This window comes from Oreochromis aureus, linkage group 17 (genome assembly GCF_013358895.1).
Source record: "Oreochromis aureus strain Israel breed Guangdong linkage group 17, ZZ_aureus, whole genome shotgun sequence".
NCBI lineage: Eukaryota > Metazoa > Chordata > Actinopteri > Cichliformes > Cichlidae > Oreochromis > Oreochromis aureus.
In genome coordinates this window covers 427688-451331 of record NC_052958.1, presented here as the reverse complement: position 1 = coordinate 451331, position 23644 = coordinate 427688, and the positions used below count along the sequence as shown (strand labels likewise).

Below are 23644 nucleotides of genomic sequence, written 5' to 3'. Positions count from 1 at the left end.
GTTGATTTCTTAGATTTGTGTGTTATTTTTAGTTAAAGGTGTAGTTGAGTTATTTTGTATTTTTGATTACTAATGAGTAACGCTCACTTCTGGTATTATTATAAGTTTTAGTCTAGTTTATGTTTCTTCCACATCTCTTCGTCTGTGTAGGTTGCCCTCTATGTCTACTCTCTCTCTCTGTGTTTATGGCCTCGTCCCCCTTATCTGTTCCCATGTTCTTCTCCCTGTGTTCCTTTCCATTTCCCCCAGTCTGTCATGTAATTCACACTTGTGTGTTCTGCATCCTATTGTCAAGTTTGGTTGTCATGTCTACGTCTCTCCATGTTTTCTGTTTTATTTTGAAAGGTCTAGTGTTTCCATGTTCAGTGTGTTTAGTTTTATTTCCCCTGTGGTGTCAGGTTCATTGCCGTAAGCTGTGTTTCCCCCCAGTGTTTCCACTTCACTCATTACCCTTCTGTGTATTTAAGTCTTTCTCTGATTGATGTTGGGTCGTCTCTTGTCTTCATGTCGATTCACATCAGGTCACAGAGTCGTGCTTTCAACTGTTCAGGTTCATTCTCATGTCATGTTTAGGTTACGTCATGTTCAAGGTTTTAGATGCTCCCATTCAGTTTTCATGTTATATTCTCACGTCATCGTTTTCATAGTTAGTTTAGTTCATTCCCAGTTTAGTTTCACTTCACCTTGTTTTTCTGTTTTTTGTGTATGTCCAGTAATAAAGGCTTGCTTTTTGTTTAAACCTCAGTTCATCTCTCGCGTGTCTGCATTTGGGTCCACACCACAAACACACCGGCTGCTTAGCCGTGACAAATTTCAAACATTTGATAAGGTGTATATGCTCTTTTTGAATAAAATATGGATTTATGAGACTTGTAAATCATTAAATTTTGCTTTGATTTATATTTCACACACAGTGGGAAGGTTTGCCCATATTTTCCAGCTGAAGAAACGAGCTGCTGCAGCTCAGTGCTGGTTCTGATAAAAAGGTGTCACAGGGTATCACAGTTTGTTGTTTATGGGGCTGCACAGCCAAAGACCTGTCAGGGTGCCCATAATGACTGTGACAACAATGAGCATCAGAAGTGGACCATCGAGCAAAGGAGGAAGATGGCCTGTTCTGATGAATCATGTTTGCTTTTTTCACGTGGATGGCCGGGAGCTTGTGTGTCACTTACTTAGGAAACACAGTCTGATGCTCTCGGCTCTGCTCTGCTAGGAAACCTCGGGTCCGGCCGCCCATGTGGATATTACTTTGATATGTACTGCTGGCGTCAGATATCTACTTTATATTTGGATTTACAATTAATTTCATGTTTGGTTTATAATTCATGGATTCTTATGAGTTACATAATTGATCTTTTCAGGATTAGCACATTTGAACATTTAGGTTATGTTTACGTAAGGTAATGATATGGCCCTGTTTGTGATAGGAATCAAAAGAGGTGCCCACCACTTTAAGCATGTAAGTGCAATGGCAGCATGAAAACCTTTGTGGTTTGGGAAGAGGAGCATGGATGGAGAGCTAAGGAGTACACAGGTTGTTCTGGATAAATGTCTAATTTTTTTGAACGTTATGCTTATTTTGGAAGGAGTTCATTGTTACGGCTTTAGTTTGTAATAAATAAAACAATCTTCAAGTCATAATTCAACTGGAAACATTTCCTTTTGGAAACCAGGAACAGGCGTCAGCCACAGACTCCTTTTTTGAAAATTTCCCTACATGCACCACCTACCTAAACGTTGCTGCAGACCATGTGCACCCTTTCATGGAAACGGTATTTTTCCTTGGATTCTTTCACAATAGTATTATAATAATATCATGCCTGACTGGTATGAGTACAACTCCATTTACCGTATAAGTGGTGAAAAAACAATACAACATATTCACAGGGAACGTGTTCTTGATTTGCAGAGAAGGGCAGACCTAAGTGGAAATAGTTTATCATATACGAAACGAAAGAAGAAGAAACAGTGTCAATATTATTTAGTGCACTGTGAAAAGCTCGTGTGCGGACGGACAGATGAAGCTACGTATTAACTGATCAGCACGCGCTGGAACATTCACCGGCGCCAGTTTAGTCACACGGCTGCCAAAAACGAGCCCACCGGTTCCCCAGGCTTGTGACAAAATCGTTGCTTGCATCTTTATCTTTTGTGCGCGTTCGCGCATTTCCTCGAGGCGCGCACAGGATGGAAGTGCGCGCGCGCTTGGCACGGAGCCGCGCACTCCAGCCCATACCCGTAGTAAAGCAAAGCTCCAAACTAGACATGGCGGCGGATCCTCAGCCGGACTGGCTCTCCTGCCTTCCCTCTTCTTGGAGTTATGGGGTGACTCGGGATGGACGCATATTCTTCATTAAGTAAATATGACGCGGATACACGGATTTATGGATACCTACTGCTTTTTTCTCCGACGCATTCTTGTTTGGGGTTTTTTTCGGGTTCTCTGTTCACCTCTCCCTCCCCCGTTTTCTTTCACCAACAGCGAAGAAGCAAAGAGTACAACCTGGTTGCATCCAGTCACAGGAGAAGCTGTCATCACGGGGCACAGAAAAACCCCAGGTAATACAGGATGTGTTTTTTCTACATTCCTGCGAAAATCCATGCACAAACGCACGCACGCACGCACGCAAGCAGCGCCTAGGAAAGGTTATGTGCGCGTCACGGTGGAAAAAAGGGGCGACAAGTTGCAAGTGAAAGACGACGGGGGTAGATTTCTTCTCTGCAGCAAAGCAACAGTCGCCCCTCTCCGCTGTCGGACCGTTGCGCACGGCGTCCCCCCGCCATCCCCACCCCACTTACCCCACCTGGACACTTTGCGACACACTTTTTAAAAGTTATGTCACGTAGGCTTTTGCCGATTTCCAAGCGGATTCCCTGCAGTGACATTTGATACATACTCCGCTTTGCTGCAGAAACCCAGTATTTCCAGTCACCACGGTTGATTATAGAACAATGCGGTGCGGCTTGTGAGTCAGCTCAGAGACGATATTGCCCCCAAATTTGCACATCTGCCGTGGGGAGAAGGTTTTTATTGGGTGCATGCACATTAATGGTGTATTCCACCAGCGTGATACTGAGCAGGCAGACGCACACAAAATGATAAATTCTGCAAGAGGGAGGGGGGACGGGATTGATTTAAAAGGGCGCAATCCAAACGAGATATTACGCTAGAAAAACTGTGTTGCTGTTTGATTCGCTGTCTGTGTGCACCGTTCCTTATGTTCCTGCTGTCTTGTGTTGTTTTTCTTTCCCTCCCTGTCCTCACAGATTTACCAACAGGATGGGAGGAAGGATATACATTTGAGGGAGCTCGCTGCTTCATCAAGTGAGTTGGAATGTGTGGCATGGAAAAAACATAGATAGGAAGACACTGATGGATGCAGAAAGGGATGGAGACGGGTTAGGTGGCTTGTCTTGGGCAGTGGGGTGCTGCTTTGTGTGGTTGGTAAGCTCTGAGATTCCCTCCACTCTTCCCACCTCTTTGCCAGTCTGCCCTTTTGGAGGAATTCCCAAATCCTTCTGTTTAGCGGGCCTGTAATATGCACACACATCATTACCCACACATGTAGAAAACTGATGTGACTGAACAGCTCTTCACCTCTGTCTCTGTCTCATAAACACACTCACTCCAGTGAAGGGATTTACCCAAGAACAAGTCTGTACTGTTAGTGAGGCACAAGTTTGACAAGCAAGGGTGACTCAGACGTTGCTCCACTGTGCTTAACAGGCTCTACTTGTTGGTGTGCGGTGTGTCTGTTGTGTATGTGTGCACCCACTCCAGGTTTATAACCGACTCCAGAAACCTGTGAGCTTTTTGCACACATATATTAGTTTTTTGCTGTGTTTGTCTGGCAGCTCTCTGATCACCACAGATACACTTTGATTTTCTTCCACCTATTTTCACACTGACTTTTACTGGAGCTGCTGGTGCTATCTGTGGATATTTTGAAAGCAGCAGCTGACACATGCAGTGAGCTAATATAGCCATTCTATAAATAGACCAAACCTGGTGCTCATTTGTATGTATACATGCATGCAGAGTGTACCCATACACATCTTCAGTGTATTAATGCATGCACATGGGCATGTAAACCTGCAAGCACAGTTCCATGTGTTAAGCATTACATGCTTGCACAGTTGGATAACTGCAAATGCAGCCAGAGCATTTTAAAGAGGTTGGGATTAGATCAGGACACATTCAGAGGTAGTACAGAGAGACATGAGTGTGTGATGGTGCTTGGATTGGGAGTTGTAGAATACATACACGTTTTTACGTTTTTCACATGATAGGAAAGAAAAGAACTCATGCATATATTCTGGCTTTCATTGTTTGTTGGGGATGGCACATGTCTCTAATGTTTTCTGATTACTTACTGACGTTTCGTTTGCTTATCGAGTGCTATCGAGCTTTTCAAGCTGGTGTTTGATATATGCAGCCAAAAGTGTTTATCGAGTGTCACTGATCATTTTAATGGAATCACTACATTGGTACCATCATACTCTACCAAGTATTATCTTTTGTTTGGAATAGCTCCTGTTGTGTCGTTCACCAGTTGGACAATCTAAAGAGTCAAAAAGATGGTAAACGGACTGGTTCTTCTCTACTCTATCTGAGCACTCAACACACTTTATACAACTGGCCTCATTCACCCATTCACCACCTAATCAGACAAGCACTTTGTTATATGCTTTTTCTACTGATGTGCTTTCTATCAGACATTCACACACATTCATGCTCCAGTGGATGTATCGGAGAGCAGCTTGGAGTTAGTATCTTACCCATTTGGCATGCAGACTGGAGCAGCCAGAGATCAACAGACACTAACTCAGGACAGTGGACATAGACTCAGATATCTTCAGATACTTTTCTCATATTTGGCACACAACAAGAAGCAGTCCATGTGGGGAGCATTTTTCACAACCCATAAATGCCGTGGCCCACCTGGCTAAAGTTGACCCGAGCTGGAGCATTTTTTTCCCTCAGTTCCATTTTATTTATACAGCACCAAATGACAACAACAGTCGCCTCGAGGCACTTTGCTTTGTAAGGTAGACCCTATGCTAATACATATAGTTGCATCAAATAACTTAACCTAATTGTAAACTATAAACAGGTTTAATAAAAGATTAAAGAATGAAGCAAATGGTATAACTCACTATTGTTTTACCTGTTTGGCTGAGATCTGTCCATTTATGTATACTAATTAAGGAATGCTTCAGCTTAGCTATACGCTATACTTTATTTAAACAAAAACTGAAGATTTAGTTACCAAGACAATGCAGCAAATTGTGTGTACCAGTATAGCTGTACTGAGCAGGTGACAGGAGGAGACAAAGTGGTCAAAGTCGGTCATCTCTGGAGACTGAATGAAACCAATCCAAATGTGAAGTAAGATATTGGCAAATTGTAAGTAGCCTGTCTAGCTGGTGGGTGCTCTGATAACTGAACAGTGTGATTTATTTTTTGTTTGTGTTCTTAGAGGACAAAATAAATAGTGATTACAGGTGGAAAAGCTCATTTGGATATTAAGCCATAAAAAGCAACTTCTGTGCTGTTCTCGAAGTGGCGTACTCGGCTGAAGGCGAACATTCATGCTGCCACATTCACAGTCTTGAATACAATGAGAAGCATTTGACACAGAGCAGCCACGCTAAAGGACACTGCATCATCACCACTTCTTCAAATCCCCCACATTCCTCTCAAATTCCTCTTCGGTCACTTTTCTATTAGTCCATTATTGGAAGTGTTTCCTCACAGCTCACGCCTCATCAGTAGCGTTGAAGGGCATTTCTGCTCTCTGAGTTTGTGATGGTAGGTCATTTGTCCCCAGGCTGAGCTTTTCAGGGTCAAACACCTTCTGCTTGGGTTAATCTCCAAGTTTCCATTTTGAATGTGTTTATATCCTCATATTTATAATTTAACTCACTTAGGAATTCTTTAAGCCTGAGGTGCAGACATGTTGGATTACCTGGAAACAAAGTCCCTCCTTAGCAGACAAGAATGTCTCCTAAACCGTGTAAATAACCCTAAATACTTTTGTTTACTTGCATCTTATTTTGGCGGTTATCCCCATTATTCACTTGCTGGGATTAACTTCCTGTTGGAGTTTTGATGCTATTATTTTGAAGGAACGACTTCCTGTATAACTGTTGTCAGTGCAGTTTGGCGGCAGTCGAGGGAGGTTGGAGAGGGTGTTGTAACGGAGCTTGTGGAAGTTTATTTTGTCATTAGCAGCCCCGTTGATGAGGCACAAATGTGTGGTTATGATGTAAATAAGTACATGTTTAAATATTTTATGTGACAGAAACTGTACATTTGTTAAGTTTGTTATGTAGAAGGTTAAGTTATTTTATGTTGTAAAGGTTTAAGGTTGTAAGAGTATGGATTTTAACTTTTTATTTTACGCTTTATAGTCTTCATTCAGGGGAGTTTGCTAAAAGCAGTTTAGAACCACAATGACTGAAAGTGTGCAAACCTCGAGTAGAATATGAGGCAAGCCTCTGGCTATACTCAGCCAAATGCTAGAAAACTGAATAGACAGTACTACACTGTAAATATCTTTATTAATCAGCTATGTACCACAGGCCTTCAAGCTGGCTTAAACCTTTACATAAAAAGCCATCTCTAGACCCAGCTGTCTTAGCTAATTATAGGCCAATCTCCAACCTTCCTTTCATATCAAACATCCTTGAAAGAGTAGTTGTCAAACAGCTAACAGATCATCTGCAGAGGAATGGCTTATTTGAAGAGTTTCAGTCAGGTTTCAGAGCTCATCACAGCACAGAAACAGCTTTAGTGAAGGTTACAAATGATCTTCTTATGGCCTCTGACAGTGGACTCATCTCTGTGCTTGTCCTGCTAGACCTCAGTGCTGCGTTTGATACTGTTGACCATAATATCCTATCCGGTCTTTAAGTCTGACGTCATTAGCCGTGTCTGGGCCCAAACTCCGCTGCAGGTCTCAAAGTCAAACGAACACTGCGGCATCACAGAGAGTTAAAAACTGTCTAAATTCTTTCATCTTTAATAAAATGATCAGCGTTGCTGCTTTACCAGGTGTAACAATTAAGTTTAACATCCAGGCATCCATGAAAACAGGATTTATTACATTTAACAGAGTTAGAAGTTAGCAGGAAGTTACCTCGCTAGCTTCCAGCTAAACATGATATAGCATGTTCTGACTGAGAGATTTCTGAAACATTCAAACGTACAGCTCTGCTATCACTTCCAACATAAATGAAAACAGAAAACTAAACAGCAGTGACGTTTGTAGGGTTACTGAAGTTGGGCTAGCTGCTATATAATGATGTGCTACGTGATTGCTAGCGACACAGCTATGTTAGCATAGCATAAACACAGTGAAGCTGGAGGGTGAACGCTAACTTTTTTCCACTGGATAAAAGTTAACGTGAGGGTTCCCGATGGTTAGGGACAAATGCAATCGCATGGCAGGATGCTGTAAACGGACCAAACTTCAGTCAGGAGAACAACTGAGATAATCCATCCACAATATGAGGTTAGTCATTAATATACTGCTGCATGTGCTGGGCTGTAGTTACATCGTAAGGGTTTAAATGCTGAGCTTTAAAATGAACAGTGGTAATAAAAACCGAGAGAGGCCGACAGTGATCACTGACTGTTTTTAGGGGCTTGTTCAGATTAAATATAACAAGATACAAAACATTAAAACATGTTAAAAACAAAAAAGCCTTAATAAACGCAGAGTAGTTTGGGCCCGGAAGCAGGATTCATCACGACATCCCTTAAAGACTGGATTAGAGCGATTAGAACATGCTGTAGGTATTACAGGTACTGCACTGCAGTGGTTTGTATCATATCTATCTAATAGACTCCAATTTGTACATGTAAATGGAGAGTCCTCTTCACACACTAAGGTCAATTATGGTGTTCCACAGGGTTCAGTGCTAGGACCAATTCTGTTTACATTATACATGCTTCCCTTTTTTTTCACTGCTATGCAGATGACACCCAGCTCTATCTGTCCATGAAGCCAGGTAACACACACCAATTATAAACTGCAGGAATGTCTTAAAGACATAAAGACCTGGATGGCCGCTAACTTTCTGCTTCTTAATTCAGATCAAACTGAGGTTATTGTACTCGGCCCTGAAAATCTTAGAAATATGGTATCTAAGCAGATTCTTACTCTGGATGGCATTACCTTGGCCTCCAGTAACACTGTGAGGAACCTTGGAGTCATTTTTGACCAGGACATGTCCTTCAACGCACATATTAAACAAATATGTGGCTCAGGAAGCTTATTCAGCACTTAGTGCAGCTGATTGTCAGAGTTTTGCTACTGTTAAAGATGCAGTTCTGAAAGCGTATGAGTTGGTACCAGAAGCTTACCGTCAACGTTTCAGATCATGGAAAAAGTCTGATAAGCAGTCGCATTTAGAGTTTGCGAGGGATTTGACTAAACACTTCAACAGATGGTGTTCTGCACTGGGAGTGTCTACTTTCCAGGATTTATGTGAATTAATGGTATTAGAGCAGTTTAAAGAGCGTGTTCCTCCTGAGGTTGCAACTTACATTGCCGAACGGGAAGTGAAAACAGTTTCTGACGCTGCTAAATTGGCGGATGAATATGTCTTGGCACATAAGGGGCAGTTTGGTAGAAACACTTTTTCAGTTGGTGCTCCTGCTAGAGTTTTGGGTCAAACTAAGTTTATGTCATCAGATCCTGCAAAGGCTATGGTGGTGTGAAGCCCAGTAAGCTTGGTCAAGCTTGCAACTACTGCCATGGTGATGGACACTGGAAAGCAGAATGTCCCTTGTTGAGAAGCAAGTTGGCACGTACAGGCAAACAGGTTAAGCCTGTGGCTCTTACCATTCCTGCACGGGAAATTTCAGTAGTCCCTCAGGAAATGCCAGTTTTGACTAAGTCTGACTCGGGAGAGCTATTCGGGGTTTGAGGACTTTGTGTCAGATGGGTTTGTATCACTCCCAGGTGATGTTCATAAAGTTCCTGTAAAGATTTTGCGTGACACAGGAGCGAAGGATTCTTTTATCTTAGCCTCCGTGTTACCATTTTCACAGGTTACTGATACTAGTGAGTGTGTACTTGTTCAAGGCATGGGTTTAACCACTATCTGTGCCCCATTGCATAAGGTCAGGCTGTCATGCAGTTTTGTGGATGATGATATCTGCATTGGTGTTCGTCCTGCTTTGCCACTTGAGGGCGTACATGTGATTTTGGGCAATGATTTGGCTGGAAATCGCGTCTGGGCTGACAGTTCTTTGCCTGTTAAATCTAGAGTTCTGAATGAGTCCCATGAGTGTGAACAGGGTTTTCTGACTTTGTAGCTTGTGCTGTTACAAGGGCTGCAGCTAAAAGGGATGCGGAGCCTGTAACTCAAGCAGAAGAGTGTCAGGTTGTCAAAGATTTGATTGTTCCTGAACATTTGTCAGTTTCCCAACAAGAGCTAGTTCAAGCACAGCATGCTGATGAGTCTTTGGCTGAGTTGTTTTGCCAGGTGCAACCTAGTGTTGACGCTAGAAGTGCGGCCTCGGGTTATTTTCTGCAGAAGGATGTACTAGTCCGTAAGTGGAGTCCGCAAGGGTTGGACTGTGTTGGACGTCCAGTTGTCCAGATTGTGATTCCGACTAAATACCGTGACGAGGTGTTGAAGTGTTCTCATGACAAATCTGGGCATTTGGGAGTGACGAAGACTTACAATTACATCTTGCGCTACTTCTTTTGGCCACGTCTTAAGCGTGATGTTTCAGCTTACATTAAAACCTGCCATATTTGCCAAGTTGTAGGTAAGCCCAATCAATCTATTAAACCTGCTCCACTTTGTCCCATCCCTGCTGTGAGTAACCCATTTGAACATTTGATCATTGACTGTGTGGGCCCTCTTCCTAGATCAAAATCTGGTTCAGAGTATCTTTTGACTGTGATGTGCCAGGTTACGCGTTATCCTGCTGCATATCCACTGCGCACCATCACAGCCAAGTCTGTGGTGAAGGCATTGACACAGTTTATTTCTATATTTGGCATACCAAGATTATCCAGAGTGACCAGGGATCAAACTTTTCATCCAATCTATTTTGCGCAAGTTCTTAAGCTGTTGAATATTACACATAACAAAGCCTCTCCTTATCATCCGCAGAGCCAAGGTGCTTTAGAGCGCTTCCATCAAACGCTGAAGTCCTTGTTACGTGCCTATTGCACAGAAATGAGGGGTGACTGGGAGGAAGGTTTGCCGTGGTTTCTGTTGGCAGCACGGGAAGTGTGCCAGGAGAGTACTGGGTTTAGCCCAAATGACTTGGTCTTTGGCCACAAGTTCGGGGACCCTTGAAAGTGCTGTGTGATAAGTGGTTATCAGGTGAACCACCAGTGAATTTGATAGATTATGTTAATGGTTTTCGCACAGACTGTATGTGGCAGGTCAGTTGGCCAAACAGAACCTTGGGAAGGCTCAGGTCAAGATGAAATATTTTCATGACCGGCGTTCTGAAGAGCAGCAGTTTAGTGAGGGTGACCAGGTTTTGGCTTTGCTGCCGATTGCAGGGTCACCTTTCCAGGCACGGTTTGCTGGGCCTTACACCGTAGTACAGAAACTGTCTGACCTGAATTATCTGATTGCTACCCCAGATCGCCGGAAAAGAAATCAACTTTGCCATGTTAATTTGTTAAAACCATATCATGTTCGTCCTTTGTCCGTCGGTCTGTCAGGCTCTCTCATTTCTCCTTCCACTTGAAGTCCAGCGTTGACTGCTTGTACAATGGCGCAGTCAGTTTGTGGGGGAGGATGTGGCAGCACCTGATGATCCTTTATTGCTTGGTGTCGTCTGAAGAATTCAGACACTCTTCAGAACTTGGATGTGCTGTTGGGCCATTTGCCTACTGATAAACGTGCAGAACTGTCTGCATTAATTAAAAGTTATCCAACTTTGTTTAGAGATACACCTTCTAAAACAACCTTGATAGAGCATGATATTGATGTGGGTGATGCAAAACCAATTCGGCAGAGGTTCTACAGGGTCTCTGAGGAAAAGAGTAAAATAATTGCGAAGGAAGTTCAGTACATGTTGGAAAACAACATTGCAGTGCCGTCATCATCAAGCTGGGCTTCCCCATGTTTGTTGGTTGAAAAAGCTGATAAATCACCACGTTGTTGCACAGACTTTCGTAAAGTAAATGCAGTGACCAAACCCGATTCCTATCCTTTGCCTCATATTGACGACTGTATTGACCGAGTTGGTGCAGCAGAATATGTGAGCAAGTTTGACCTGTTGAAGGGATATTGGCAGGTGCCACTGACTCCCAGAGCTCAGGAAATATCTGCTTTCATCACACCATCTGGTCTTTATTCATATACAGTCATGGGTTTTGGTTTGCGCAATGCTCCAGCTACATTTCAGCGACTCATGAATATGGTTGTTAATGGGCTGAGAGGCTGTGCTGTTTACCTAGATGACGTGGTGGTATATAGTAGCACCTGGGAGGATCATCTGGATCGTATTCGCACTCTGTTTGAACGCTTAGTTTGGGGAAATCTGACTATCAACCTGGCAAAATGTGAATTTGCAAAAGCAACTGTGACCTATCTTGGTAAGGTTGTGGGCCAAGGTTATGTGAGGCCGGTTGATGCAAAGGTGTTGGCCATCAAAGAGTTCCCTGTTCCAGTAACCAAAAAGAACTCATGAGATTTTTGGGTCTGGTCGGTTATTATCGTTGTTTTTGTCGAAACTTTTCAACAGTGGTTGCTCCTCTGACTGATTTGTTGAAGGCCAAAGTAAAGTTTATTTGGTCTGCAGCATGCCAGCAAGCTTTTCGGGATGTGAAAGCTTTACTGTGCTCTGAACCTGTGCTTTTAGCACCTCGCCTGGATCAGCCCTTCAAGCTGTATGTAGATGCAAGCCACATTGGTGCAGGTGCTGTTCTAGTCCAAGCTGACAAGCAAGGTACTGAACATCCAGTTAGTTTCTATTCCAAGAAGTTCAACTCCCATCAGCTGAACTATTCAGTCATTGAAAAGGAAGCTTTGGCATTAATTTTGGCCTTGCAGCATTTCAGAGTATATTTGGATTCTGCTCGGCCTATTGAGGTATTCTCTGACCATAACCCTCTCACCTTCTTGAACTCATTGCAGAACCCAAATCAGAGGCTCATGCGGTGGGCTCTCTTTTGCAGCCTTACACTTTGGACATCCAGCACATTAAGGGCAAAGATAATGTCTTGGCAGATGCTTTGTCCCGTGCCCCTTTGTAACCAGCAGCTTCACTCCTCATATGTTTTGAAGTATGTCCTCCAGTATCGTTTTCCTTCCTCTTAAATTGCTCCTAGGTACCAAGGTTGCTGAGGTTGGAGATGTGCTGAAGATGAAAGGACTTTCAGCATGGAGAAAGGTGTTGCGTGGGTGTACATGGTACATGTTCTTCTAGCTGCAAATTCATAATGTAAATGATTGTGTTTGTCCACTCAGGGTAAGACCCTGTTCTATGGGGAGTGTGACAGCCAGTGGGCTGGCCTTGTGTTTTGCTTTTGCTTTTACCTGTTTTTGCAGGTAGGTGGAGCTGACCCAATTACAGATGCAGCACACCTGAGTAGGCCAGTCCCAGTGCATATAAAAGACACTTTGACTGAACCAGCTGGTTCTCTCTTGCTCTGACTGGCTCTGTCTCTGGCTCCCGTCTTGTTCGTTTGGAAGTTTCAGTTATGGCTGTTATGTCCTTTACATTGTGTTTAAGTTACTTTACCTTATTTTCATTAAATATGTTTTACAGCCTTTAGAAGCCTGTGTGTGGTCTCCCATTTGTTTGTCACTTCCTATGAGCCGGGTTGTGACAAATGTAAGACTGCTTTCTTCCATTTGTGCAACATCTCTAAAATTAGAAATATCCTGTCTCAGAGTGATGCTGAAAAACTAGTTCATGCATTTATTACTTCCAGGCTGGACTACTGTAATTCATTATTATCAGGATGTCCTAAAAACTCGCTGAAAAGCCTTCAGTTAATCCAAAATGCTGCAGCAAGAGTCCTGACAGGGACTAGAAAGAGAGAGCAGATTTCTCCTGTTTTGGCTTCCCTTCATTGGCTTCCTGTTAAATCCAGAATTCAAAATCCTGCTCCTCACATACAAGGTCTTAAATAATCAGGCCCCATCTTATCTTAATGACCTTGTAGTACCATATCACCCTATTAGAGCACTTCGCTCTCACACTGCAGGCCTACTTGTTGTTCCTAGAGTATTTAAAAGTAGAATGGGAGGCAGAGCCTTCAGTTTTCAGGCCCCTCTTCTGTGGAACCAGCTTCCAGTTTGGATTCAGGAGACAGACACTATCTCTACTTTCAAGATTAGGCTTCAAACTTTCCTTTTTGCTAAAGCATATAGTTAGGGCTGGACCAGGTGACCCTGAATCCTTTAAGTCTGCACTTCAGTCATTTGATTTACAGTCCACTATGATGGTGTTCTAATGCAAAACTCAAGGACAAAAAAATGTCCTTGTCCAAAACATGATGGAGGGCACTGTATAAATGTGGCATGTTCTTTGTTTTTAGACTGAAGAGTCTATCATGCTGGGGCCTGTTCTTCGTACCTCGCTAAGTAAGTTAGCCGGATTTGAATGTTGACGATTTCGCGTGATCTTGGATCGTTCGGTTCTCCAAGCTCATCTGGGACTTGCTGTCATAGCAACAGATCCGAAGGCGTAAACCTGCTCGGGAGCAGGTTTACTTTATGTAAACAGGATTAGATCGCGCCTCTCAGGTATGTCCGCTGCAGTTATATGAAAGCAAGAGCGATATTTCGCCACTGTTTTACCATAAATAAATATTATCAATGTAACTAAAGATAATGTATTTGATTCTTTTATTGATTTCATACAGATACATACAGGTCATTTCCGAAAAAAAGGAAATGTACTATTAATCATTCTATTACATGTAGTAGATCATGTCAGATGTAATTCATATTTTAGAGTAGTAATAGTAAATTACTACGTGCAATCAAGATGACAGACCACGGCTAAAAAAGCGAAGGTGGATTTGGGAAGTCTGTCGCAGCCATGTCCTGTCCGTTTGCACGCGAGCAAGGAAGGTGCAAGATTGATAAGGAGAGTTTACAGAATTTAGCGTATATTGCGGGATAGACGGGATCCTTTAGCTCGGCGCGACGGTGTGCTCATAGAGATATCGATTCTCCCGTGAGGGTATTATTTACTCTCTCTCTCTCTCTCTCTCTCTCTCTCTCTCTCTCTCTCTCTCTCTCCATATATATATATATATATATATATATATATATATATATATATATATATATATATATATATATATATATATATAAAAAAAAACAAAACCCTAGCGCCCCATGGGCGGTTTATCCTTCAAGCTCGGGTCCTCTACCAGAGGCCTGGGAGCTTGAGGTCCCTGCGCAGTATCTTAGCTGTTCCCAGGACTGCGCTCTTCTGGACAGAGATCTCCGATGTTGTTCCGGGATCTGCTGGAGCCACTCGCCTAGCTTGGGAGTCACCGCACCTAGTGCTCCGATTACCACGGGACCACCGTTACCTTCACCCTCCACATCCTCTCGAGCTCTTCTCTGAGCCCTTGGTATTTCTCCAGCTTCTCGTGTTCCTTCTTCCTGATATTGCTGTGTTCGGAACCGCTACATCGATCACTACAGCCGTCTTCTTCTGTTTGTCTACCACCACTATGTCCGGTTGGTTAGCCACCACCATTTTGTCCGTCTGCATCTGGAAGTCCCACAGGATCTTAGCTCGGTCATTCTCCATCACCCTTGGGGCATCTCCCATTTTGACCTCGGGACTTCCAGGTTATACTCGGCACAGATGTTCCTGTACACTATGCCGGCCACTTGGTTATGGCGCCCATGTATACCTTGCCTGCTAGCATCTTGCACCCTGCTGTTATGTGCTGGATTGTCTCTGGGGCATCTTTACACAGCCTGCACCTGGGGTCTTGCCTGGTGTGATAGACCCCAGCCTCTATGGATCTTGTACTCAGAGCTTGTTCTTGTGCTGCCATGATTAGTGCCTCTGTGCTGTCTTTCAGTCCAGCTTTGTCCAGCCACTGGTAGGATTTCTGGATATCAGCCACCTCCTCTATCTGCCGGTGGTACATGATGGTTCCTCGCCTTCCTCCTCTTTCTTGGGTTTCTGCTGCCTGAGGTATTCACTGAGCACGCTGTCAGTTGGGGCCATCTTCGTGATGTATTCGTGGATGTTTCTTGTCTCATCCTGGACTGTGGTGCTGACACTCACCAGTCCCCGGCCCCTTCCTTCCGCTTAGCATACAGCCTCAGGGTGCTGGACTTGGGGTGAAACCCTCCATGCATGGTAAGGAGCTTTCTTGTCTTTATGTCAGTGGCTTCTATCTCCTCCTTTGGCCAGCCTATTACCCCAGCAGGGTACCTGATCACGGACAGGGCGTAGGTGTTGATGGCCCGGATCTTGTTCTTACCGTTCAGCTGACTCCTCAGGACTTGCCTGACCCTCTGCAGGTACTTGGTGGTTGCAGCTTTCCTAGCGCCCTCTTCATGGTTCCCATTCGCTTGCGGGATCCCCAGGTACTTGTAACTGTCCTCTATGTCTGCAATGTTGCCTTCTGGTAGTTCAATCCCCTCAGTTCTGACTACCTTCCCTCTTTTTGTTACCATCCGACTACACTTCTCCAGTCCGAACGACATTCCAATGTCATTGCTGTATAGCCTGGTAGTGTGTATCAGTGAATCGATGTCTCGTTCACTCTTGGCATACAGCTTGATGTCATCCATGTACAGGAGGTGGGTGACAACCGCTCTGTTTCGTAGTCGGTATCCGTAGCCAGTCTTGTTAATGATCTCACTGAGGGGGTTCAGGCCTATGCAGAACAGCAGTGGGGACAGAGCATCTCCTTGGTAGATCCCGCACTTGATGGTGACTTGTGCTATGGCCTTGGAGTTGGCCTCTAGTGTTGTACGCCACATCCCCATTGAGTTCCTGATGAAGGCTCTTAGGGTCCTGTTGATCTTGTACAATTCTAGGCATTCCAGTATCCAGCTGTGGGGCATTGAGTCATAGGCCTTCTTGTAATCAATCCAGGCAGTGCACAGGTTGGTCAGTCTGGTCTTGCAGTCTCGGCTGACTGTTCTGTCTACCAGTAGCTGGTGTTTTGCGCCTCTGGTATTGTTGCCAATCCCTTTCTGTGCCCCGCTCATGTATTGACCCATGTGCCTGTTCATCTTAGCCGATATGATGCCTGACAGGAGCTTCCATGTAGTACTGAGGCAGGTTATTGGTCGGTAGTTGGATGGGACGGTCCCTTCTTGGGGTCCTTGGGGATCAGGACCGTCCGACCTTGGTTAGCCATTCGGTGTCTCTCGTTAACTAGCAGCTGGTTCATTTGTGCTGCCAGACGCCGTGGAGTGCAGTCAGCTTCTTCAGCCAGTAGGCGTGAACCATGTCGGGCCCTGGTGCTGTCCAACTCTTCATACTGGAGACCCTTTCTTGGATATCTGCCACTGTGATGGTTACTGGACCCTGTTCAGGGAGGTCGCTATGGTCTGCCCTCAGATCCACTAGCCACTGAGCATTGCCGTTATGGGTTGCGTCCTTCTCCCATATGCTCTTCCAGTATTGCTCCGTCTCCAACAGCTGGTTTATTCTCCTGCCTTCTCTCTCTCTCTGGTGTACCTCCTCAAGCGGGTGGCCTTTGCGAGTCTTTGCTTGGCAGTTTCCAAGGCCTCAGGTATGGACAGCTTGCTGTATTTCTTATGCACCTTCTTTGTGCATAAGAACCTCCCTCCGTGCTACTTTGATCTTGCCCTCTAGCCTCCTTCTCCATGGAGGGTATTGCCCCTTGTGGCTGTTCAACTTGTAGCCAAACATCTCACTGATCACTGCTGCCGTAGTGTAGATCAGCTTGTTAGTGTCGGTAATCGTGGTTGTAGGTATCATCCGTAGTGCTGCGTTAACATCATCTAGCAGACCTTCTGAGGGTACTTCACGTAATCTTGGTAACCGGCTACGGGGGATCTATCTATCTATCTATCTATCTATCTATCTATCGATCTATCGATCTATCGATCTATCGTACTGTATATACTTACTCCCGACTTACTGTGCATGCTTCAGTCACCCCTTGCATGGGAACAGGTAAAAGTGATGGAGTGTTATGTCAAACTACACACAAAAACCCACAATGTCAATAAATGTCACAGTACAAAAGGGGTGTGACGAGGGGTGCAGGACCACCACCTGTCTTTATTTGCTCTGCCCTTTTCTTGGTTGCTGTTATAAACAAACAAACAGATTATTTCAGGGTCTCTTGTCATAGACTAAAAGCAATATAAGTGATAAATATTACCATTCTGTGGAATATTTTTATATTTCACTTTTACTTTTTCCCATGTTCTAGTGGGTCCTGTTGTGGCTCTAATGTGAAAGAGGATATGATGTAATATAATATAATGTGGAATAAAATAATATCACATGATATAATGTAATATCATGGATCACTTACGAGTTTAATTTGTCAGCAACTTTCTGCCAGCCGTCTCTCCTTGCTTTTGCAGCCTTTGCAGTGTTCCCTTGCGTTTTAATTAAACTCTGAAACTCCTGCTATCCCTCAATCAAGAGTTCTTGCTCTGCTGCCGTGAAATACTGAGCGCACTCCTTCGACATCTTCGCCGACCAATCACAGGGTTGCCGATCAATGTTTCTACTATCGATGCGTAGCCCCTTTTAAGCCACCCAGTGATCTCAGATTACTTCATCCAGCTATACTAATCGTCAACAACAGGTGTGTTCGGAGAACCGGATTAGCGAGCTCAAAGTTAGCGCGATGATTTGATCTTGGATGTGTCATTTTATCTTGGATGTAGTAAGCGAGGTACGAAGAACAGGCCCCAGGTCATTAGTTAGTTGGTGTGCAGATTAACTAACTTATGACCATGATTTTTTTTTTTTTTTTTTTTTTTTTTTTTTGTTAAAGGGTGTGAGTTTTAAATCAAATTGTATTCAGAAGATTGAAATCATACAAAGAAAGTTATCTCCATGGAATCATATGAATGCTCAGCCTATGTCTTAGGAATAAGCAAGTAGTTTGAAATGCCAACAAAACTTTCCCAGATGATTCTTTATCTTTTCTTTCTTTCCTATATTTATTACCGTCAACAGTCTCTCTGTTCTGCAATCATTGTATAGTGTACTAGAGGTCTTTGACTTAAAGTTGGGGCATGCTTACAAAGTAGGTTGTAAAATTATATTTGAATGATAAATATATTTATGATATTTCAACACTTGAAGGAACAAACAAAGCCAGTTGTAACAGTCCAGCCTTTGCTTTCTCAACCTTACTCAGCAAACTGCAGACTGGCAGTCACACAGCTGCTCCACCACTCAGAGCGAAACACCTGAGTAGTAGTTGACGTTCCCGACACCAAATACTGAACACTTTAGAAGAATTTTGAGAGGTCGGTACATCTCCTGTGTCAGCAACATCTGAAATTTTAAACATTTATGAATTTCAAATTTTAAAATATAACCAGTACTTCTCATCTGTAATGTTAAAAGGATAACAGAGTTTTCTGTGTCGAAAAAGTTTTACATTTCTCAGAAACACTCTGTGTGTGTGTGTGTGTGTGTGTGTGTGTGTGTGTGTGTGTGAGAGAGAGTTGGGGGGCTTGTTGCTTTCAGATGACATTGGTGTTTCCGTCTTGTTGTAACTGTTAAGCTTGACAGTCAAAGGCTTGTTAGACTCTATGAAGCATCGTACAGACTTCTGGATGTTAGAAGATAAAAATCATGGTCCTGAGTAAGACTAAGGGCAGGGAGGTGTCCTTTAGATCTAACCATGAGATTCATGATGGCGCTGCTTGTTACTGACATTAACATTAAAGTTAATGATGCGTTAAGTATGATTATAATTCAGCAATAGCCTATTTATTCCAACATAGTGGAGTTTTTGCTTAAATCCTTGCTTGTTCCTACGTGGAAATTCCACACGAGTCCAGATTTCCGAGGGAGGGGAGGACACAGCTCGCGGCCTCGGGGGCCCGTCACCTCGGGGGCCCGTCACCTCGGGGGCCCGTCACTGTGCCCCTCAGCTGAATTCTATGATACATTCTAAAGTATAATTTGACCAAATTATACAGTTGAGTCGTAATGAATAACATGGACACTCATCTCACCTTTAGGTTTTTGCAGTGCGAGTTTAATTCACAGTATTTTAGTGCATCTGCAGCAATCATCGTAACCATGGACACTGTGTGGATGTATCGATGTAGGTCAGACTCTGTGAAGTAGCCCTCATGTCTCTTTGAAAGTAAAAAGAGGTCATTCATCATCTTGTGGAGCTAGTTTTACAGCATGATCTTACTGGAAAATTGCAAAATAAATGGAAACCTGTTGAGGATGGTGTGCACGCGCAGTCAGCTATCCTGTGTGTGGTGAGTTCATTCATCCCCTTCTCCTGTTTGTCTCCCACTTTGCTACTGCAATCTAAGAGATTTTTGCACTTCTATAAATTGTGAAATGTGGTTGTAATTATGCATAGCATGTGTGAGTGCAAGCACGTTTTTTTTAAAGATTGTTTTTATCTAATCTTTTCTCTCAAACCCTTAAACACCAGCAAGTCTGCAGCTGAGAGAAAAACTGTCAGGAGCAGGTTATATAGTTCAAAATCATCTGGAAATACTGAAGGAAGCGTCAACTGTGCGTCAGATTGTCTTGGGAATATGCACGTATGAATTTGGTGATCTGTATAAAAATTGTTCCACTTGATGCTAATCTGCAGCTGAGTCTCTCAGAAACTAGATCCTAGATTTTCAATCAATATTTGATAACATCTGTGGAGTTGTCACCAATAGGATCATTTTCTGTATAAGAAAAGGGATGTGACCCGTGAATTAGTTTGGCAGCATCAAACTAATCTAACCAGCTTTCTGTGACAGTTTATTCTGGTCCAGATAACGAGCACATACCCCGGTTATTGGTACAGGACGCTGAGAAGCTGAACTTCACAGACACTACATGAGTGAAACACCACTGTTATCTCTTTAATGAGATTATGAGTGTATACATAGTAGTGATGGGAATTCCGGCTCTTTTTAGAGAACCAGCTCTTTCGGCTCCCAACGGGCTCTTCGGGTTGTTTTGTTGCTTTAATTAATTTATTATCAACAACAATATAAAATTATGCACAAAAGGAATTGCTAATGTAAAAAAACCCAGTGGTTTTATTTATATATGTTTTTATATATATATATATATATATATATATATATATATATCTATCTCCATACGGTGGTTTTAGAGACAAAGCATGTACAAACATGCTTTGTCTCTAAGGGCCACCGTGAATATACTTTTATTTCACTCCACATAAGATGTAATAAATGATAAAATACAAAAAACAACTATTTACATTTCAACTTTTAACTATTTACATTTTTAGCTTTTTCCTTTTAAACAAATTTAAAGTGAAACAACACAAAACACTGCTAACCACAACACAATTAAATATAAATTAAAATATGCAAAACAAAAAGAAGATGCATATTTTCTGTCATATGGGCCTGCATGAATAAACTTTCTGAATCCTTTATCATCTGCAACTGAAAATAGTTGTGGATGATTACTATACCTTTCTAACGTCACGTTGTTGTCCCTGGCTCTCTCTCTCTCCCTCCCGCTCTGTTCCTGTGCTACTGCGAGTGTAACTACTGCCCCTCCCCCCTCTGCCCAGCGCAAAGCACAAGGCTCGCGTGAGGAGTAAAGCGGGGAAAAAGTGTGAGAGAGAGGGTGACAGAAAGGGGGGGAAAAACCCACCGGCTCACGCCGTTCACTTCAAAGAGCCGGTGTTCTGACAAACCAGCCTACTTTGGCAAAACGTCCTACCGTAAGTAGTTTATACATATTTCTGCTGTCACAGAGTAATTCCAGCACCAATTTAAGTAGGTATGACTGTTTGCCACTTAACTTTGCCCATCAGAGTAAGGTCAAAGCTCATATTCTTAAAGCCAGGATGGTTTGCCACTTCATTTTACCCGTTAAAGTATGCTTGTAGGTAACATTCACAAAGGTAGGACGGTTCGCCACTTAATTTCGTTTTGTGCGCATGCGCAGAAACAATGGGTAGGATGGTTTATCAGGTAGGATGGATTCCCAGAACACCGGCTCTAAGAGCCGTTTGTTCGCGACCGACACATCATTAATACATAGGCTGCTCATTGAACAAAAAAGACGCAAATCTCGCATGAATCTGATTTTAGTTTTATTCTAGTGATAAGACAAGATGGCCTTTATTAGTCCCAGAGATGGGAAAGTCACAGCAGGAAGAGAAAAACAGATGCAGTATTCCTAAGACAACAATACGATGCAAAATTGAACAAAATATACACTATACAAGGTAGAAGAAATGTAATTTAGATATAAATATATGTACATATATATGTAAGTATATGTGTTATATATGAAACAATAGTACAGAATAGGGATCGAATGGCCCGTAGCAATGGGCCAGACACCCCATACCCCCGCAACACCTCCCACAGGACACCCCGAGGGACACGGTCGAATGCCATTTGATCCCTATACAACCGTTGCAAGAGTTTGGTTCGCATTGCCGGCAATAAGTCGGACTCGTTCCCGGTGGGTGATGGGCTCCGCCAGGGCTGCCCTTTGTCACCGGTTCTGTTCATAATTTTTATGGACAGGATTTCTAGGCGCAGCCAAGTGGCGGAGGGCTTTCACTTCGGTGGCCTCAGAATCTTATCTCTGCTTTTTGCGGATGATGTGGTTCTGTTGGCTTCATCAGGTGAGGGCCTCCAGCTCACACCGGAGCGGTTCGCAGCCGAGTGTGAAGCAGCGGGAATGAGGATCAGCACCTCCAAATCTGAGGCCATGGTTCTCAGCCGGAAAAGGGTGGAGTGCCCACTCCGGGTCGGGGATGAGTTCCTGCCCCAAGTGGAGGAGCTCAAGTATCTCGGGGTCTTGTTCGCGAGTGATGGGAGAAGGGAGCCGGAGATCGACAGACGGATTGGTGCTGCGGCTGCAGTGATGCGGACGCTGCACCGATGCGGACGCTGCACCGGTCCGTCGTGAAGAGGGAGCTGAGTGTAAAAGCGAAGCTCTCAATTTACCGGTCGATCTACGTCCCTACCCTCACCTATGGCCCTATGGCCACGAGCTGTGGGTAGTGACCGAAAGAACGAGATCGCGGATACAAGCGGCAGAAATGAGCTTCCTCTGAAGGGTGGCTGGCTGGCCTCTCCCTTAGAGATAGGGTGAGAAGTTTGGCCATCCGGGAGGGGCTCAGAGTAGAGCCGCTGCTCCTCCACATCAAAAGGAGCCAGTTGAGGTGGTTCGGGCATCTGACAAGGATGCCTCCTGGGCGCCTCCTGGGTGAGGTGTTCCGGGCATGTCCCACCGGGAGGAGGCCCCGGGGCAGACCCAGGACATGCTGGAGAGATTATATCTCTCGGCTGGCCTGGGAACGCCTTGGTGTTCCCTCGGATAAGCTGGAGGAGGTGGCTGGGGAGAGGGAGGTCTGGGCTTCCCTGCTTAGGCTGCTGCCCCCGCGACCCGGCCTCGGATAAAGCGGATGAAGATGGATGGATGGATGGACGGATGGATGGATGGATGGATGGATGGATGGATGGATGGATGGATGGATGGATAGTACAGAATACGAGTAGCAGCACGTATTGAATATTGTACACTAAAATATGTACATACAGACATGGGGTGTGTTTTCACATGTGTGCATTTACTGCTGTTGTACATCGTAGAGTCTAACAGCAGCTGTAAGGAAAGACCTCTGAAATCTCTCCTTTTCACATTGTGGGTGCAGCAGCCTGTCACTATGAGTGCGTGGGGTGGCATCCCACATCCCCCAACAGTCCTGATCAGCCTGCTCTTTCCTTTCCTATAGATGGCTTTTATTTTTGTTATTCCAGTCCAGTTTATTCTGAATGTCCATTCCCTGTTCACTGGTGTAGGTGGTGGATGTTTGCGCCTGCAAAAGTCCACCACCAGCTCTTTGGTTTTCCCAGTGCTGATCTGTTCTGCTGGCACCAGTCGACAAAGTGGAGCCAGGAGTGTTCCCTTTTGGGCGCCTGTACTGCAGATGAGCCCATAAGTTCTGGATCCTTACATGCGGTTGGTAAGATCCATGGATGAGGTGATAGCCAACACCTGTGTACTCCAGCTTGTCTCTCAGGATTGTGAGTATGTATGGCGTTATTTTTGTGCCACTATTCTGAGTGCACGTAAAAAAAAAATTGCAGGTGCAAGTTAGAGCTGGGCGATATGACCCAAAATTCATATCTCAATATTTTTTAGCTGGATGGTGATATAAGATATATATCTCGATATTTTTTTAAAGCCATAAAGTAAGAACAAAAAGAGAGTTCTTAGTCAAAGCTGTGTCCCAGATGTCACACAGGCACTTTTATTAACATACAGCATAGATGTACATGAATTATGAGCATTTATTAAATAATGATGCTCTATAAATAAAAGAAAACTATGTTGTTTTGTGCATAACAAAGAGCTCACAATTGTGCAGTCAAAATGTAAACTAACAGACGCTGAGCATAATAACAAAGACAGATTTCACAGCTGCTCTGTTCCCAACTTCTACTGCGTGACTGACAGCCTGGAGTTTGA

At 43.8% G+C, this 23644-nt stretch overlaps 1 protein-coding gene across 6 annotated transcripts in view; it reads left to right on the top strand.

The window, feature by feature from the left end:
* Positions 1 to 2026: 2026 nt before the first annotated feature.
* The window catches only part of LOC116332107 (pleckstrin homology domain-containing family A member 5-like), a 206549-nt gene continuing 184931 nt past the window's right edge, over positions 2027 to 23644 (top strand). The window contains exons 1-4 of one of the 6 annotated variants that reach the window (XM_039601250.1): positions 2027 to 2360; positions 2486 to 2562; positions 3271 to 3328; positions 12321 to 12360. In XM_039601250.1, coding sequence (XP_039457184.1) covers positions 2191 to 2360; positions 2486 to 2562; positions 3271 to 3328; positions 12321 to 12336 — 321 coding nt within the window. In that variant the 5' untranslated portion in view covers positions 2027 to 2190 and the 3' untranslated portion in view covers positions 12337 to 12360. Of the gene's footprint in view, positions 2361 to 2485; positions 2563 to 3270; positions 3329 to 12320; positions 12361 to 23644 lie in introns of those variants that run through there. The other 5 variants (XM_039601251.1, XM_039601252.1, XM_039601253.1 and 2 more) reach the window with 5 other exon arrangements.